This window comes from Caretta caretta, chromosome 27 (genome assembly GCF_965140235.1).
Source record: "Caretta caretta isolate rCarCar2 chromosome 27, rCarCar1.hap1, whole genome shotgun sequence".
NCBI lineage: Eukaryota > Metazoa > Chordata > Testudines > Cheloniidae > Caretta > Caretta caretta.
The window spans coordinates 11,486,981-11,506,529 of record NC_134232.1 but is presented as its reverse complement, the minus strand read 5'-3'; the positions used below and the strand labels follow the sequence as shown (position 1 = coordinate 11,506,529).

Sequence of the window (19,549 nt, the reverse complement as noted above, 5' to 3'; positions counted from 1 at the left end):
CTCAAGTGAGGGGTGACATCCCTCCGCGATCATGGGACAGGGGGTGGAAGCAGGGGCTGCTTCACCCATCCTCCAGCAGCAGTGGAGAACGTGGGACCGTCAGTAGCAAAGTAGTCAATAAGGCTGACCTCGACAGTGACATTGTTAGTCTCCAGAGTCAACACTCAGTGGAAATGGGGGCCGGGGGTGTGCCAAGTTTACAGCTTTATCCGGGCCTGATCTGTCAGCCCTTACTCACAGGAGTCACCCCACAGGCCGGTTGGTTCTGTCTGCCTTGCTGAAGACCCAGGCACGGACCGCTGCAGTGGGTCACAAGTGGAGGGTTTTTCCTTTGCACCTTTAGGGGCTAGCAATGAGGAGTCTGGTTTTCCAAGGTGCTGAGCACCTGCAGTGCCAGTTGGCTTCAGCAGCTGCGGTGGGCGCCCAGCATCTTGGGCTCTTTATTAATTATTAATTATTATTATTAATCAGGGGTTTAAAAATCCTGCATGGTGGTGCTGGTACAATGGATGGCTATATCCCAGCTCAATCCAAACCCCCTCACTACCGCCCTCCCTTCCTTTTCACCCCTCTTCTGAAGGAAATCCAGACACATTTTACACCCCTGATCAAAAGGAAAATGAACCCAGAGGCTGACGTACATTTCAGAGGTTCATAGGCGCAAAGGGCCATGAGGAGCCTTCCAATGGGATTTAGGCACCTCCTTCTGAAAATCCCACCCCTGAAAAAACACCCCTCAAAAGGACCGGATGATCCAGTTTAATCAAGATTCACTCTGCGATGTCGCGATCAGCCCAACAACTGGAAATTGGGGCTTAGAAACTCACCCTGGTGAGAGGGGAGGGGAAACTGAGTAAACATGACTCATCCCTGATTGGATCAGATTTCTTATCTCACTATGGGAGGCTGTATAGCTCTCTAGGGTATGTGCTCCCCCATGTCAGCCCATCCCAGGAGCAACCGGTCTTGCTGTTAATTCCTGGGCTTGCAGAGAATAGCTAGAGCTGGGCGGCAAATGGATTTGTTTTCTGTGGAAAATTTGTTTTCTGTAGATGAAAATAAATTCAAAGACATTGGCCGAAAAACAAGAGTTTGATTCTGAACTTCCCCCGGTGTCTCGTGCACCTGGTTTCCAACATAGGCCTGGCCGGCTGGTTGGCTAACATTTCCCAAGCTAACAGACCTGGTCCTTTCACTCAAGGAGCAGAGGCCTATGATTTTAGCTCCAAAGCCGAGCCAACCAAGTGGTGGTGTTAAACTTTGATTGAATAAGAGGTTTTTATGTATTTATCTGTGTTCCTTTCTTTTTATCCTCTCTCCTCTGCCTTCCCAAACTCCACTCAACGTGTAGGATGAATTAAAAAAGCTTTACACGCAGCTGGAGGTCCACAAAACCAAGAAGATGACCGCCAACAACCCTCACCTTCAGAAAAAGAGGAGCTCCAAGAAGGGCCTGGGCCGCTCCATTATGAGGCGCATCACCGAGATACCAGAGTCCGTGTCTCGGCAGTGCAGCAGAGAGGGCAAGGAGAGCTCCGGCACGGGTGGCGGTGGGAGTCGCTCCGGCTCCTACAAAAGAAGGCTTCTGGACTCCGGCAGCTCCAGCGTGAAGGTGAAAGATGACTCCTCCAGGCACAAAGCCTTCTCTCTGAGGAAGTCCCACAGCACCTACGACCACGTGCAGGACACCAAGGAGGGCTCCTCGCCCCCCAGGCGCGACAGCGTCTGCAAGGAACCCCCGCTGCTGGACACCTTGATGAGGAAAAAGCTGGCCAAGAAAGCCGCCGAGAGAACCAAAGGCGATTCCCTGGACTCGGCCCCCCTCGTCTACAAGTCTGCCAGTGCCCACAACCTGTTGGCGGACAAGAAACCCCTTCACCCCAAACCCTCCCCCTTGCAGAAATCCCTCAGCGTCCTCATGAGTGCCAGAGAGAAGGCCCTGCTGTTGACCAGCCGGGCGTATTTGGAAGACAGCTGTGAACAAGCTGGAGAAAAGGAGGGCAAGGGGAAGGAGGGAGCTTCCACTCCTGCAATGCAATCCTCAGGGCAGGCGGATGGCGGGGAGGCCACTGAGCAGGCCCCGGAGGAAGGGAAGCAGCCGCAGAGCGATGACGTAGCCCAAGGGACCGTGAGCTTCTTCCTGCAAGACAGCTTTGACAGGGCCACTGTTTGCCCCTGGGGGGAGGAAGTGACCCCACCAGACAGCAAGGTGCAGAAACACGTCACGTATGCCCCAATGAAAAGCATCAGCGTTGACAGCTCTCACCTGTCAGGGAGGGTGCCCCCTGCCAGCAGGAGAACACCACCGCAACCACCCATCAGGTACCAAAGCTTGGCTCACAGTCTCGAAAGGAGCGAGGTTGCCCCCGGGGACGCTCAGGAGCACATGCGGCCTGCCACAGACGCTCCTGGTCAGGGCTCCAAAGATACAGGTGCGCTGATCTACAGCTGTCCATGGGAGGTGGAGGAGCTTGCGGGAAAGATGGAGAAGGCAGAGCGGGGAGAAGATAATGTGCAACCTCCGTCCATGCCTGGGAAGAGCAGGCTGCTGTCTGGACCTTCCTTTGCTGCGGAAATATGCCCGTGGGAACTGGCGGAGGAGGAAGGTTTCAATCAGAGTCAGCAGGACCAGCCGAGCAAACCAGGAGGTGCCGAGAAACCAAACAGCTCTCTGGCAAAAGCCCAAAGCCTTAAAATCTCCCCCCAGAAAAGCTCCCTCAAGAGTTTAGGGTTAGCCATTAGAGCGTTTAACCGGGCAAGGGAGAAGAGCAGCATTAAAGGAAGGAAGGAGGATGAGGGGAGCCAGAGGGAGAAAGAGAAAGAAAAAGAGGCTGGCAGTAGACACGATAAGCCCAAACTAGCAGAAACCTCAACGCTATCCATCGGCAGGACGGCAAGGCGAGAGGCCGCAGCCAGAGGTCCCGAGGAAAGCAGGCAGAAGATGAGTAAACAAGCCACCATCTGTCCCTGGGAAGAGGCGAATACAACCCCACCCCAGCAAAACAAGGACGCCAGCAAAATGTTTGAAATATGCCCATGGGAGGTGAGTGTGGAAGAAGCAGATGGTGCCCAAGAGGGGTCAGTTCCAGCCAAAGCAAGCAGCAGAGCAGAAAGGAGGAGTTCAAAAGACACAGGAGGCACCATACGTAGGAAGCTGGAGAGGATGAGGAGCCAGTGGGAATCCATGTGTCCCTGGGAGACCATAAATTCTGGTGGAGCCCTCCAACAATGGAGCATGGATGAGGCTAAAACGTCCCATCACTCCAAGATGGACAGCAAGAATCCCGAGGCATGCCCCTGGGAAACTGCAGAGGTTATAACCAGTGTCAAAAATGAAATATGCCCTGTGGACTCAACTGAAGCTCCACCAGTGAAACAGGGTAAAGACAGAGCTCCCAAAGGGGACAAGAGCATCACGCTGAAACCAGCGGCAGGTCCAGGCAAAACACTGGAGAAGGGAAGCAACCAGCGAGAGGCCATCTGCCCCTGGGAGAGCTTGGACATGGAGGAACTGTCAGCAAAAACTGACACAAAACACACTGATCTGCCAAAAGGGACTTCAAAGAAATCTGACAGCGCTGAAAGCAGAAAGGCAGAGGTTTGCCCGTGGGAAACAGCGGAGGTTGAAACCAGTGTTAATGCTGAAACCTGGGAGGTGGCTGATGCGCCACCAGAGAAAGGAACTTTATTAAGTAAAGTTGGTGTGACTTCCAAAGAGGATAAGAGCATCAGGTCAAAAGCAACAGGTGCATCTAAAACACTGGAGAAGGGGAGCAGCCAGAGGGACTCCATCTGCCCCTGGGAGACCATGGATGTGAAGGACCCATCAATAAAACCAGTTTCCAAAAGTTTTGATCTATCTAAAGTTTCCTCCAAGAAATCTGACAATGCTGATAACAAAAAGGCAGAGGTTTGTCCATGGGAAAGTGCAGAGGTCGAAACCAGCATTCAAACGGAAATCTGCCCCTGGGAAGCAGCTGAAACTTCATCGGATAAAGGGAAAATAAAACAGGATAGGGATGAAGCTTACACAGCCAGTTCAAGGGAGACCAGAGATATGCCATCTAAGAAGTTAGAGACAGGGGGCAGTCAGCGAGAATCTGTCTGCCCCTGGGAGAGTATGGATATGGAGGAACTCTCAATCAAGCCTGCTACAAAGAGCCTAGATCTGTATAAAGCTGCTTCAAAGAAATCGCACAGTGTTGAAAGCAAGAAGGCAGAGGTTTGTCCCTGGGAAAATGCAGATGTTGAAGCCAGTGTTAAAACTGAAATCTGCCCCTGGGAGGTAGCTGAGACTCCACCAGAGAAAGAAACACAGGAGAAAGTTGGTCTCTCCAAAGGCGACCAGAGCATCACCTCGAAAGCAGCAGCGAGTCCATCTAAAATGCTGGAGAAGGTGCAGCGAGAGTCCATCTGCCCCTGGGAGACCATGAGTGTGGAGGAATCCTCTGTAAAAATGGACAGTAAAAGCTTTGAACCGTTCAAAGGCCCTTCAAAGAAATCCAGCAGTGTGGAGAGCAAAAAGGTAGACGTTTGCCCTTGGGAAAGCAAGGAGGTTGAAGCCAGCATTAAAGCTGAAATATGCCCTGGGAAAGTGTCTGAAGCTCCATCAGATAAAGGGAAATTAAGACAGGACACAAGTGCGGGAGAGCAGACAGGTTCAAGAGGAACTGGAGACATCCCATCTAAAATGCTGGAGAAGGGAAGCAGCCAGCGAGAGTCCATCTGCCCCTGGGAGGACTCCTCTATAACAACTGACCTGGGCAAAATTTCATCGAGGAAATCTGACAGCGTTGAGAGCAAAAAGTCCGATATTTGCCCTTGGGAAGGATTAGATCCAAAAGCGGTTGAGAAAGAAAGTTCGAAGGCAGAAATATGCCCGTGGGACGTCGAAGGAGCCTTGCCCAGTCGGACTGAAAAGCAGGCCATGGAAACAGCCAGCACAGCTGTTACGGGAACTCCAACAGCCCCGCCAAAAAAATAAAAAAATAAACCCATGGGTCAGGCCGAACACAAGCCGCTGCATCACCTCGTGCCTGACCCAAAGCCCCTGAGAGGTTTCAGCAAAGCCCACAGCATGATGGCAGATGTGCCCCCCCGGGAAGCGGGCGTGGCCAGGTGTCTTAGCACAGGTGGCAGCGGGACGGCAGACATCTGCCCGTGCGAAGCGGAAGGGGCTCCAACGGTGGCTGCAAAGGATGGAGCAGAAACCAGCAAAACCTCGGAGGCGCGTCGGCTGGAGGCGGGAGACATCAGTCCCATCCACGCCACCCCAGCCAGAAGCAAAACAGCAGAAAAACGGAGAGAGGAAACCAGGGGTCCCAGCCCAACCAAATCAGACGTCCCATGGGACTGTGAGTAGCTTTTTCCATAAGGGTGGGAAACGGATGCAGATGAGGCGAGAAGGCGACTTCAACCAATGACTGCTTCAATTCTTAGCCCTGCCTACTGCGTGTCCACCAAACCTGGATTAAGGACATGATTGAATCCTACATTGACAGTCGATGGCGTGGGTGACAAAATCCCAGACGCAAATATCCTTGATCCTCTCAGTTAGTGGAAATGAACCACACTTGGACTCTCCATGGGCCACTCCTGTCAGGGGACAGTTGCAATTTTCTGCCTTCACTGAAAACCCAAGTCAACTGTGATATTCTGCAGATTCCATCCTTTGTCTGTCAACACATAGCGAGGTTCTGTTGTGTCCTCTTTGTCAAACCAGTGGTATTGGAAAGCGTTAAAACCATCCTCAAAGCCAGCCTCACACATTTCCACCAGCCATATGTCCAACGCGGTCATCTAAAACTGTAACTCACTAAACAAAAAGTCTCGGCTGCAAGCTCTGGTGAAATGAGGAGGGATGTGCTTGGCGTCCATCATATGATTCTCCATTTACAGCTATGTCTCAGTTAGCTGATAGTCTGGAAGTGCATGGAACTCCTTGGTGCGCAACCAATGGGCCCATACAGGAGGATAAATCAAACTTAATGAGGGGTCGATAAGCCTTACACCCAAAATGCTGCTCATCCTTAGCCTATCTGAGGAATCTTACTGCTCCCTTGAGCTACTTACTTTGAGGTTTGTATTTTCCCAAGTCACTGACCCTCTCTCCCAGGCCTGAGCCTGCCAAGGTCACCTCCTGCAAGGTGCTGAGCACCTTCAAATTATTGTTGTTTAACATTTGTATTATGGTGGAGGCCCCAGTCAGGATCAAGACTCCACTGTGCCGAGCGCTGAGTCTGTAATGACAAGGCAGTCCTTGCCCCAAAGAGTTACCAATCTTAGCAACAGAGGGGAGCTAGCCAGTGGAGAAAACATAACACACAGGGGAGGACAAGGCAACAGGGAAACAGTTGTGTTTGGCGTAATTAGCAGCACTTTGGGCACACAACTGGAGTCTAAAATTTGAAGACAACGGGTATTGAGAGACTTCTGCAATTGACAGGCTCGGACCTTGAACGTCAATGAAAAGCCTATTGTGCAGAGCCGAACGAAACATAATAGTGAGGTGGAACATGGGGACAGGGTCAATGCAAAGATGAGGCCGAGTAGGAAAGGGAAGATGCTTTTCAAGTCATTGCCAACAGCCCAACCGATCACTCGTCGAACGCTGCAGCCATCTTCATTTTGGTGAAGGGTAGCTCCAGTAATCTAGTTCAGATTTTGAAGCTTGAGATAAACAAACTGCTGCTTATGTTCCACTCCAGTCGCGTGTCACTCTGTTGCCTAGATTTCAAATTAAGTTACTTTCAAATTCCCCACAGAGGCCCTGAACCAGTCACACAAATTTCATGTATCTGAAACGAGCCATTTTTGTTTCATTCCAGTGATGCTGGCTCAGTGCCTGCATGTTATTTGTGAGTCAGTGATTCTCTTTTCTCTTGCCACAAATCTCTGGATGTCTTCCCAGGGAATAAACTAACCTTCAGGCCCTTCCAATGCTTCACTTTTAGAAACCTCGGTATTAACGAACCCCAGGGATCACTCACCGCAGTACCAGTGACGCAGCTGGCTAAATACACGGCACTGTTACACTGCTGTCACGGGAACTCCAACTTAAGGGTGTTTATTGTCTTAACTAACAATGCCACTAACTTTCCAAAGCACTTTGTCATTACTGGTTACTGTGCGTGTCTGTGTGATCACACCCTGTGCAAACATGCCTAGGGCTACAATTCCGCTTCTTGGCCCAGAAGGCATCCAAGCCTCCCCAAGAAGGGTAATCGCTTTCATTTTCACGGTCAAGAATAGCAAGCCTTCACTTTTAGGCGACACAGAGAGGTGTGTTTTCCTGGATGCCTTTATTGTCCTGTCCCCCACTCCACCCTCGCCACCCTGCACCAATTTTTAGGTGGAGTTTGGAGATGTTACGCCTGCTGGAAGCCCAGTCCCCAAAAGGGCCTAATGCTGCAGCAGCCCAAGAAAGGGCCCCTGTGTAAAGGAGGGCATATGCTGGGAGCCTGAGCAGCATGGATCAATGCAGCGGGTCCTTAGGCCCTAGTCAGGAGAGCACAAGTGCTGCTGGGCAAGGACCAAGGTGCATCAGCAGAGGGGCATCTGGGAAGCCAGCAGTGCCTACCTGCCCACCCCGTGCCTGGCTCTAGACAGTGCCCCGTTCTCCCCATGACCTCTCCCCTCTCCTTAAAACAGGTGGGAATTGTACAGCGGAAGGTGCACGCAACTTCCTCGCCCTGGAACTTTCCACAGGAGGAAACACGGTGCCTGACGTGGGCAGCGGCAGATTGACAGTGGGACAATTATTGACCGTGGACAGAAAGAGAAATACAAAGGAAAGCTTTCCCCACGAGGAGAGAAATGGGGGGAGAATGGCCAGGGCCAGCCTTAGAGGTCCCCACCCAGCCCCAAGCTCTGCCCAGCTTAGCATAGATCTGAGACCATGACAGAGAAAGCGCTGTGACAGAGATGCCAGTTCTACCAACTTGATCTTGGCCCTTTCCCCTTCTCTCCAGGAGTCAGGGCTGCTCGGGACAGTAGCTTCCCAGTATTCCTCACCTTTGCCACCTGTCCCATTCAGATGGGAGCAGTGAGGTCAGAGACAGCAAAAGTGAATGTTTTAGCTTCATCCCCCATCGCGTGGCTTTGGCCCAGGATTTGTCTCCTCTCCCCTCCCGTCCTTTACTTTCACTGTGTCCGTAGGGAGTTGCGATGCCGTATAGCGTACGTAACTGTTTCAGCGCTGAATGTCACACGGGATCATCCGATTGTGTAAGAAAATGTACATACAGAGAATAAAGAGAGTTATCTATATCCACAAGCAGAACTACTGGCTGTGATTTATTGCTGGTTTTTCCTATCGCTTCTCTCTCAAGACTCTGGTGTCACTGAGGCTGCAGCTCAGGGGTAAGGATTACGGAACCATTCATTTCATTATAGGCCCAAGCAGTGCACCGCTTGACAAGCTGGTCTGCGTAACTTTCCCCAGCGCTGTTCCTCCAGTTAGGGGAAGCTTTTGCATCCCCAGCCCTCACTGCAGGCCACCCCTTTCCATACAGTATTTAACACAGTCCTTTCACTAGGTGTGGGCTCCAGTGGGCGGAAGGTCACACAGGGAAGCAACTGTGTTTCTCCTGACTGGCACTTTGGTGCAAGCGTCTATCTCTGAACAAGAAAACATGGTACTGGAGAGAGGTAGTATGGTCTAGTGAGTAGAGCATTGGACTGGAGATCAGGGGGCTATCCCTGACTCTGCCACTGGACCCTTGAGTAAGTCACTTCCCCCTCACCCTTTGTCTTGTCTACATAGATTATAAGCGCTCTAGGATAGACAGTGTTTGTACACTGCAGCCTTCCGCTGGGTTGGGGCCTCTAGGTGCTAAATAATATATTAATGGAAGAGACACTACAGGCTTCCCCAAGGCAGCAGAGAGGATACTACAGCGCACACACGTGGAACTTGGAGGGTCTGTTTAACTGCACTGTTAAGGTTGACGGCCAGCGCAGACCTTCCCCTGAGGAGCACAAACCCGTTCAATGACTCCCGTAAGAGAGGAATGGGCACTTTTCACTCAGAGCCCACATGCTATGGATTCTTAACTAGAAACCAGAGCAGGGAAGGCACTTGGGTTGCGTTTTGTGTCGTACAGATTATACCGGGGTAGCCAGCCTGAGAAGGAGCCAGAATTTACCAATGGACATTGCCGAAGAACCACAGTGATACATCAGCAGCCCCCCATTAGCTCCCCGCCGCCTGCCAGCAGCCCTGCTGATCAGTGCATCCCGCTCCTTCCCCATGCCTCCAGTGGCATGCAGGAGGCTCTGGGGGGAGGGGGAGGAGCGAGGGCATGGCAGGCTCAGGGAAGGGGGCAGGAAGGAGCGGGGGCCTTTGGGGAAAGGGCAGAGTCAGGGGTTGAGCAGTGAGCACCCTCCTCCTCCCCCTCACCCCGGCACCGGTAACTCCAGCCCCAGAGTCGGTGCCTATGCAAAGAACCACATATTAACTTCTGAAGAGTCGCATGCCGCTCTGGAGCCACAGGTTGGCCACCCCTGGACTATACCATCAGCTTTGGTCACCACAGCCTCAAAACGGACAACTGTCTGAAACTGTGATTTTTCTTAGGTAGCCGCTCCCCTCCCAGCCTGCACGTGGTGGAGCTGTAGAGAGATTTCCCTATAAACCCTGAGCCCATGGGCTGACTATCCTCCGAAACCTCTGTTTAGAGGACGCTCTTTTGGGAAAGGCGGGGGGATCTGGGTTCAAAAATAAAGGGATTCTTAAAGAGGTCTATTGCTGGCTTTGCTCGCAATGGAGAGAGAAAGGCCTTGGCTGAGATTTTAGAAATACTCCACTCGCAGGAGATATTTCAGAATTATGCAAGAGTAAGTAGTTAAGAGACTCTTACTACAGGCTTCATATGGAACAGATGGGATCAACTCTCCTCTGAGGCAGAAAGAATAATGCTCTCAAATTCCACTGCACATGGCCTCCTGAAGAGGGTCAAGTAGAATACAAGAGGTTCTGGCATCTGCTAAAACATGAACAGCTGGATTGTTAGTAAGAGCAAAAGGAATGAGTCTGAGGACAGGTCAAGAGAGCACCATTGGCTTCTCCCCCAAGAGACCAAACACGTAAGCTGTAGTGTAAGCACTTGCCAAACCCTGCACTCTGGGAAAACCTGGGAGACTGAAGAAAATGAGTGTCTCCTGCCTTAGGTGTACTCCACTCCACTGAGAAATCAGGAGGGGCACTTACGCATTTTTAAGAAATGTTTCTATTTCTAAGCTAACAAAATGGGGGTCTTTCTTTAGGTTGCAAGCTCTCTGGGACACGGACTGCAGGGTACAGCATCTGTCACTGAGTGCCAAGGTAAAATATGACATGGTAATTTTCTAATAATGCTGTATTCCCACTCGGTGCGGTCGTCGTTCCTCGACCTGCAAACGTATGTACATTTCAAAAGGCAGCTACATCCATACTGGGATTGCTCTGAGGACTAGGAGCCAGCGGTATTCTAGCTAGAGCTGCATCTTGTGACCTCATTCAAGTCACTTGCTCATCATCCTCTCCTTCGGAAAGCCAACTAGGACGCTGGAGACTTAGCTGGTTTAAGACATGACGCCTACTTTGCTACTCTCCCAGGGTGAGTGACAGGGCAGTTTCCATTTACTAAACAGAACGCCCCAGCCAGGCTGCTCTGCTACCTTCACACCACTTCCCCCAGCGCAGTGAGACACAGACAGAGCAAGGGGGATGCTGATCCCCAAAGCAGCCCTGGCAAGCAGAATGCCAACTCACAGCAAAAAGGGAGAGAGGAGCTACGTGAGCAGCCCAAGGAGGGAGGGAGGAGCCCATAGCCGGTTGGGAGCCTTTTACTTCTCTCACAGGGAGACAAGAGTGAGGCAAAGGTAACAGATGACTCAAGCTGTCCTACTGGGAAAGCAGGGCTGCAAAAACTTGTGAGAGTGCAAAAATGTCCCGCCAACCCGCCCCCTGTAACCACTGTCAGCAATATACCGTCATCCATCTTCATGATCAGTGATCAGATACAGACCTTCCAGAAGCATCGACGGCAAAACCTGCTGCCTCTTGGGCTGCAAATGGTAATTTACACACCTTTCTGGGTCAACAAGCCCATGGTGTTTTATTACATTACAGGCGCAGTATTACAACCCCATTTGGGAGCTCCCCATTTCTGGGTGCAAGATGGGTGGACGGCAATTTACAGCCTGGTTTCCAACCTTCGAACGGGAGAGTTTGACGCTCGTCTCCCACAGATTGTTATTGTGACTATAGGGGCACAAGCAAGGGAGGAGAACAGGGGGTTCAGAATCACAGAATCGAGGCGTGGGCACCACCCACCGAGGCAAACTAGGGGAAGGAAAAAAGAAAAGAACGGTACTCCACACCCATACACACTCCTCTGGCCAATGAAGCAGGGACATCAGTCCCTGCACTGAGGGTTGCTTAATGAGCAATTCTGAAGATGGGGGATTACTGGTCTCCAGAGCAAAACTGATACAGTTTGAGAGTCAGCACACTTGACGGCGTGTGGTATGGGGAAGAGCCGACCCGCGCCAGGCAGCATTCTGCTCGTTGTAAGTTTCTCTGCACAGACTTCTCTGATGGCGTCTCCGCTCAGTTGGAATAGAGGCCCGCAGTCATGCTGATCACACAACCGAAGAGCGGTCACGTCTCTGGCCTATTGCTTTCTCACCCGCCGTCGCTGCCCCATCCATCTGCCGTTATTTGTACCACTGCGTCCGTTTGGACTTTGGCATTTCATACTGGATCTCATCAAATTCTTGCGAGGGGTCCAGGATGGGGCCAGGGACCATCACCGTCTGAGAGAGCAAAACACCGAATTAGCTTGCCATTGGACTGACTGCAAAGAAGCTCTGTACCGAAAGCCCCTGAGCTCACAGAAGAACACCTTGCCAGGCTACAAAGCCAACCACTCTGTGTTATGGCACTGCAAAGCCAACCACAGAGTTATGGCACTGCATAGCCCTCCAGAAGAAAGATGGCCAGATGGTGCATGGGTGGTGGGAGCATCCATGCCCTTTCTCTCGTCTCAGCAGCCTTCCTTAGCTGGAGCCTGTTTGCTGTAACAGGTGTTTGGCAAAGCAGTAATAGCCCATGCATGTCTCTGCCTGGCCACATGTAGCGGCAGCAAGCCCGGGGGGTGTAAATGGCCAAAAGGGGTTGATCTCCTCCTCCAATCAGCTCTCAGGCCAACAATAATCAGTGTCTATAGCATATTCCAGCTGAAGACCTCAAATGCTTTACAAACCTTAGCTGATTAAGCCTTCCAACATCCCAAGATTTGGTCAGCATTATCCCCATTTTACAGATCGGGAAGTTAAGTCAATCACTGGAGGACACATAGCATGTCTGTGGCAGAACCAGGACTAGAAACCCAGATCTCCTGTGCTTTAGCCAGAAGACCATCCCTCTCCCTGTGCCTCCCACACCATTCAAACCCCAAAGCTCCTAGTCCCCATTCCAACCAGCTGCACCAGGCTGTGGCTCAACTATATTTAGCCCCACGTATTATTCTTTGCCCGAATTGTTGTAGCATTGTTGTAAAATCCGAATCACACAGAGCGGCAAAAGGGGCTGGTGCGTGCGCCAGAGAGCCTCCAGCAGAAGCAAGAAACGCTACCAGCGGTGAAGCTGCCAAGGTCCTGAAAGAGCAACTTTTGAGCGCAGGACTTGGGGGGTGGTTTTGCAGACTTATCACGTGGTCTACAAAGCAGGAGTGGGTGCCCGCTCTCAGATGTGTTACCTTGATAATGGGGTCTTTTGGCGGAGCCCAGGCAGGCACGATCTTGCCGTGTACCCTCCAAGAGCCATAAGGGTTGACCAGGTGCCTCTCAAATACGACATACTCCAAGACGTCTTTCGGCACCTGCTCCCCACCGTACATCAGCCGCCCAAACCGGTCATAGATAGCCAAGGTCTGTAGGAAGAACCATGAAACCTGTCATGCTGACATCAAACGAGGGCTGGCTGTGCGACAACACGCAGATAAGAGACCGTACCTGCCGGGTGTGCATGCGGACTGTCACCTGTCCATACAGGTTGCCCTTGTTCACCATATCTGGGCACCGAATCTGAACCACCCTGGGAGGCTCCAGCGACTCCACAAAGTTCCAGCGGATGGTATTGTATCTGTTCCCACGCACCATTTCCTAGGGAGAAAATGACGTCACTTAGCAACACGAAGACGAATTGGTCGATAGGCTCCTGCACTCAGAGGAGAGAGACGCTCCAAATCCATGAATGGATAAGTGCGCCGTCTGTGCTCACGTGGCGCGATGGTGGGAGACGCAGAACATGAGGGGTTAACCCCAGGCCCCCCAGGTCGCAGTGCTGAGCACTGTTACAAAAACTCAGTGTCTCTAGGGCACCCTAAAGGGTGCTTAGCTTTCCATGGGATATGGATGAGCCCCTTCCAGTATCACCCTTACCCCAATACAAAGGAACTCAAAGACAGGGTTTAATTTACACTTTTCCTTAGCACTGTTTTAGCAGCATCTTAGGGAAATGAAAACAAGGTTGCTCTCAACTGAACTAGGCCTCCCCATACATTTCCAAGGCAACAGAAATTAACGTGGCTTTGTTTACTTCCTTTGTTCAAACAGGGACCCTTGGTTAGTTGCTGTGGCAGAGCCAAAGGGGCAGCTACAGCTCTCTTTGGGCCTGATTCTGTTGCCACCAAAATCAGCGGGGGAGTCTGGTATTCTCTCCAATGCGGGGAGCAAGCCCATTGTGGAGATCCTACAAAAATGATGTTCATTGTTCTCTAAAAGGTAGATCAAATTCTGGTCCCGTAGTACACAGCAGCATCCCTTCAGCTCCAGTCAGATCCCAAACTCATGCATTTAAAAGACACGTCCATTCTGCCCCCTGTATGCGACGAAGTGCCTGGTCCTTAACTCCCAGCTTGACTTGTGTTCTGCCCCATTTCTCGGAGTACAAAGAAAGGAGACAGCTGATGGTTCAGCCCGTTCGTGGGTTCTAAAGGACATGCTGACTCCAGATAAATATTTACCGGGTAGCAGCGTTCAGTCACCAGGGAGTGAAGTTTCTGCTTGTTGAAACTGTAAAGTGAAATACACCACATTACTCCGATGCATGTGCTGAAAAGACACACCCAAGAAGCCCTGCTTCCCACACATGTTGTATATAATCCACTGGCAAAATGCAAAGGGCTGAGCTGTGAACTGGGATTTCAGATGAAGGACAGAGCACAAATGGAACCAGGCCCCAAAGGCAATGACATTTAACAGCAGGTCTCCCTTGGGAAGCCAAATATGTCTCAGCTGTTTTATTGGCGGTTAAAACTAAGCAAGATGCAATTTTGAAGTGTGTTTTGTCTTATCACTGGAAAATGGTGCAAATCAGCATGACATTGTAACACTTAGGATCAAAACAATCCCTCCGGGGCCTGATTTCCATAGGTGCTGAGCGTTCACGTTTCCACCGATTTCAGTGAGAGCAGCAAATGCTCAACAAATCTGGAAATCAGGCTCCAGATATGTTTGCCACCTCTTGTTTCTTGCTGTCCTTGTCAGATGGAATTAAAGGAGTATTGGCCTGTGGCATCTCAACCACCTCCTATTCATGGAGGCAGCAGCAGGAAATACATAGCACCTGAGAAACAAAGACGATCTACTAAAAAGAGAGGAGGAAAGAATATGGCACATAAGTAGGGCAAAAGGAAAGCCCTGAAAAACCACAACACCCAGAAAGAACAATTCTTACTTTTCAGAGTAACAGAATTTTGCAAATTCTTACTTTGTCAGGCAATTGTGAGCTTCAATGAATATCTCCTGGGCCTTCTCCGGGAATGTTCTAGTGCTGAAGTCAGGATCATAATCTTTTACCTTCCGGATTCTGCAAAGACAAGGATAAGAAATGCTTTATGATGGGAGCTGGTCTGACGCCCTCAGCGTCCAATGGCTTACAGCTAATATAGTGCCCTCGAGCAAAGAGCAATTCAGAACCCTCATATCCTCCAGAAGATCAAGACAGTTTCACTTGCTTTAATCCCATTTTCCATTGCGGAGTCACTGATTAGGAACTCCCTGATGACACAGAGTCTCCTTGCGCCCAAGATAAGCTATTACATGGGTGTAGTGTGTGGTCTAGAATAACCAACCACCATACAGCACTTAACATTGCAACAAAAGTCAGGCAATTCACCCTGCAACTAGTGCCCCGCGCTCACTCCCAATGGCAGAGACTCATGTTGAAGTTTCCGATCGGTGGCTTTGCAAGTGAGCAGAGGCCGTGAACATGGAAGGGAAGTAGAGAGGAAGGATAGCCTTGTGATTAAGCTACTGGAGTGGGACTCAAGAGTTTGAGGTTCAATTTTCAGCTCTGCCCCGACCCCCTTGTGTAACCTTGAGCAAGTCATCTAATCCCTGTACCTTGGTTCCCCAAAAGGGGGATGATGCTACTTCCTCTCTCCTCCCACCCTTTGTCTTGTCTATTTAGACTGTAAATTCTCTAGGGCAGGGTCGGTCTCTTACTCTGTCTACACAATGTCTAGCAAAGTACAGCACCAATCTTAGCTGGGAATTAGGGACACGAGTGTAACACAAACAACAACAAATGAGAGTCTAGCCATCGTCTATCAGGAGGTAGCACATCACGGACACGGTCCCCTGGGGACAAAACACCGATGAGTAAATCACAGCCCCCCCCGCCCCAAGATTATTTGACGGTATCACAGAGTTAGCAGCACTGACACAAGACAGTACAGCAATAAGGCAAGAGCCGGTGGAAAAACTGAGCATCCTACAGTTGCAAGCAAGGCTTTGCAGTGGAATTGCTGCTACACCGAAGCAGCTCCTGAACGGAAGCCTGGGATACATACGCTAATTGTGAAGCGGCACTCTGCTTCAGCTGCTCCGCCTTTTGCTTCAGCCCCTCCTTTGACAGAGAAGACAAGCGGGCATCACCCTCAGGAGGCACATAGGGGTCAAAAATTCCAGCTGTGTCAGAGAGAGAGAGAGAGAACAGGAAGAGATCAATACCATGGCAACAGGTTAAGTTCTTCAAGAAACATGAAAGTCTCAAGAGAACAAACAGGTGAAATACTAGACAGCCAGGGAGAAGTAGGAAACTGGATTGCCTGTTTACTCCCTAAATATGTTTTTATCCCAAAACCTAAAGGAAGGGACAGAAGTACAGTGGGGATTAAAAATCTCAGAGGTTCAACAATGGTCGCCAATCACTGCTAGGGCACTGGCCCCAAAACAGCACAGGTTTGGACCTAAAGTTATTACCATCTTTTGGCTCTTGGGTGGCCCCTGTGAGAGGTGTTTGGTGAGTCTCAATCCAGGTTCCACAACACAAGAAACACCACCACAATCAGCAATAACTGGCCCACTTCATGGCAGACTGGGGTTGAATGGATCAGAGAGACCGGACGCCCCTCTCAACCCTAGAGGCGGTCCCTGCAGATCACAGAAAGGCACGTTCCTGTGGGGGAAACGAAAGCTTGCCATGCACCATCCATCCCATCTCTGATCCATTAGTCTGGCACCATTCAGCAGCACTAAATAGAAGTTAAGTGTGAGGGTTATTCTCTTCATGAAGAGGCAGTGAATGTAATCAGAGGCAACAGCCCCATTTTGAACCAATTGACAAAGATCCCAGATTTCTTAGGTTACTGGTCCCACACTTCCACTTAGGATCAGTTCTCCCTCTATCCCACATCCAACTCGCACCCCTAGAAGACACCAACACCATTTTGATCCTGTTCCTACCTGTGCAGGCAAGATGGATGGGGCGTTCTGGGGGCTCATAAGGGATCACAATGCCTGCAGCCCTGGCTTTCAGCTTCTGCTCCTCCTGAGTCATATGCTTGGCATTGACAGAAGGAGGGACAAAGTGCCGTCTCTTTGTTCTCACTGGGACCAGAAGCGAGGTCTGAGTCAGTCTAGTAGGACTGAGTAAGGGTTCTACACCCTGAGGAAAAGATGCAGATAGTCAAGCACCCAGCCTTCCTAGCCACCTCCTCACCCCCCCGGCTCACTCGGCATCCCCCCACCAAACAGCAGAGCCTCCCCCTGCAGCTCAATTTGCATGCCCCCACATGCTCACTCTGTATCCTCCCTAAAACTCACAGCCTTCCCGCAACTCACTCTATATCCCCCAAAACGCCACAGCCCTCCCTGGCTCACTCTGCGTCACCCCCCAAGCCCCGCAGCCTCCCCCCTCCGGCTCACTCTCCGTCACCCCCCAAACCCCGCAGCCTCCCCCCCCCGGCTCACTCTCCGTCCCCACCCCCCAAACCCCACAGCCTCTCCCCCCAGCTCACTCTCCGTCACCCCCCAAACCCCGCAGCCTCCCCCCCGGCTCACTCCGCGTCACCCCCCAAGCCCCGCAGCCTCCCCCCCCCCGGCTCACTCTCCGTCCCCACCCCCCAAACGCCACAGCCTCTCCCCCCAGCTCACTCCGCGTCACCCCCCAAGCCCCGCAGCCTCCCCCCCCGGCTCACTCCGCGTCACCCCCCAAGCCCCGCAGCCTCCCCCCCCCGGCTCACTCCGCGTCACCCCCCAAGCCCCGCAGTCTCCCCCCCGCGCTCTCTGCGTCCCCCGCCCAGCCGGCTCCACCTGCAGGCACCGCCCGAGCGGCAGGAGCCGGGACAAGCCCCGCTGCATGGGGGCCGCCATCTTGGATCCGCATTGCATGACGGGATGGACGGCGCCAGGGCCGGGGGGCGGAGCCAGTGCTGAGTCCGGGGCGGAGTGGAAAATTCCACGGGCTGCTTCCTGATTTCCCCTCCCCCCGCTCAGTGTGCGCGGGGGGGCGAGAAGAGATAGGGAGCCCCCCCAAGCTCAGTGTGCACGGGGGGAAGGAGAGAGGGATCCCCCCAAGCTCAGTGTGCATGGGGGGGGGGGGATAGGGAACCCCCCCAAGCTCAGTGTGCACGGAGGGAAGGAGAGAGGGATCCCCCCAAGCTCAGTGTGCATGGGGGGGGGATAGGGAACCCCCTCAAGCTCAGTATGCACGGGGGGAAGGAGAGAGGGAGCCCCCCAAGCTCAGTGTGCACGGGGGGGAAGGAGAGGCTATAGGGAGCCCCCCACTCGCAGTGTGCATGGGGGGGGAAGATAGGGAGCCCCCCAAGCTCAGAGTGCATGGGGGGAAGGAGAGAGGGACCCCCCACAAGCTCAGTGTGCACGGGGGGGAAGGAGAGGCTATAGGGAGCCCCCCAAGCTCAGTGTGCGCGGGGGGGGAGAGAAGAAATAGGGAGCCCCCCAAGCTCAGTGTGCACGGGGGGGGAAGGAGAGGCTATAGGGAGCCCCCCCAAGCTCAGTGTGCACGGGGGGGGGGAAGGAGAGGCTATAGGGAGCCCCCCAAGCTCAGTGTGCACGGGGGGGGAGAGAAGAAATAGGGAGCCCCCCATGCGCAGTGTGCACGGGGGGGAGATAGGGAGCCCCCCCAAGCTCAGTGTGCACTGGGGGGGGGGAAGGAGAGAGGGATCTCCCCAAGCTCAGTGTGCACTGGGGGGGAAGGAGAGGCTATAGGGAGCCCCCCAAGCTCAGTGTGCACGGGGGGAAGGAGAGGCAATAGGGAGCCCCCCCTCCTCTCAGTGTGCACGGGGGGAAGGAGGGAGGGACCCCCCCAAGCTCACTGTGCATAGTGTAGGGTGACTTTGTGTTCACTCTTTTGTTTACTGCTAAAAAGCAGAGGGGGAACCCTCCCCCCCTCCCCGCTCAACATGCACTGGGCCCCCCCAACTCAGTGTGCCAAAGCTAGCTCAGAAAGTGCTGAACGGATCCACATGCCAGCCCAGGCCCCGGTGATAAGCCGACGTGAACCAATAAGGGAAAGACCCTATACTTTTTATTTGCATCATAAGGCCTCCTTTTAATCATAGTCGAATACCCCCTCGCTGGCCCTGCCTAAGAAACTAAAAATGGAAGCTCCTGGGGCAACAGACATGCTGCCTTCCCTAAGCACCCACATTGTGTAGGGTGGGCTCAAAGTTTTCTTTCCAGACCTAAGAACATTTACTTTGCAAACTGGTCCAGCGAATAGATCACATTTTGACTCTGCATGAGCAGAAATGCATCATTTGTTAAGTCCCTGCAACCAGTTGTTTTTTCCCCTTAGAATAAGTTTTCCTGTATAACTAGACCGTAGCGCTATCAGAGAGCCAGCCTCTTCCTCTCCTGGAGGGGTGAAATCAGGCGCTTTGGTTTTTAATCAACAGGCCTGTTCCAACAAGTGCGATACTTTCGTAGCCAGTAGCTTAGGGACAACGCCTCAAAAGTCTATTGGCTTCCCTCCAAAGGTAAGGAGAAACTTCTATCTGGCACAGTAGTCAATGGGGGGTGAAGGTAGGTTGTTAAAACGAAAAGCAAGGTGCATGCTTTGTTTTGTATTCTTTTTATCTTCCACCTGTCATTAGGTGACAAATCATTAACAACAAAAGGCATATGGACGGCCTGTTCCGCTAATAAGAACGCCTGTGTGCTTGTGCATTAGGAATATCGGTAGCTGGGCCTCTGGCCATTGCAAAGTAGCCTTAAAGCCCTCAATTCCCCCACCCTTCAAATCTTCTCTTAAAAT

At 52.1% G+C, this 19,549-nt stretch overlaps 2 protein-coding genes across 2 annotated transcripts in view; one reads left to right on the top strand and one right to left on the bottom strand.

Moving 5' to 3' along the window:
• Nucleotides 1–8,281, top strand: part of GPR179 (G protein-coupled receptor 179) — a 42,796-nt gene extending 34,515 nt beyond the window's left edge. Inside the window, exon 11 of the mRNA XM_048830173.2 lies at nt 1,352–8,281. Within this exon, the coding sequence (XP_048686130.2) occupies nt 1,352–4,984 (3,633 nt within the window). The 3' untranslated portion in view covers nt 4,985–8,281. The remainder of the gene's footprint in view (nt 1–1,351) is intronic.
• A 2,791-nt stretch (nt 8,282–11,072) lies between these two features.
• MRPL45 (mitochondrial ribosomal protein L45) lies at nt 11,073–17,681 on the bottom strand. The gene is made up of 8 exons (XM_048830174.2): nt 17,587–17,681; nt 16,738–16,939; nt 15,843–15,960; nt 14,759–14,857; nt 14,013–14,061; nt 13,000–13,149; nt 12,744–12,917; nt 11,073–11,799 (listed from the first exon to the last, which is right to left on the bottom strand). Exons 1-8 carry the CDS (start codon nt 17,662–17,664, stop codon nt 11,701–11,703), a joined length of 969 nt encoding a protein of 322 aa, XP_048686131.1. The 5' UTR covers nt 17,665–17,681; the 3' UTR covers nt 11,073–11,700.
• Nucleotides 17,682–19,549: the final 1,868 nt, after the last annotated feature.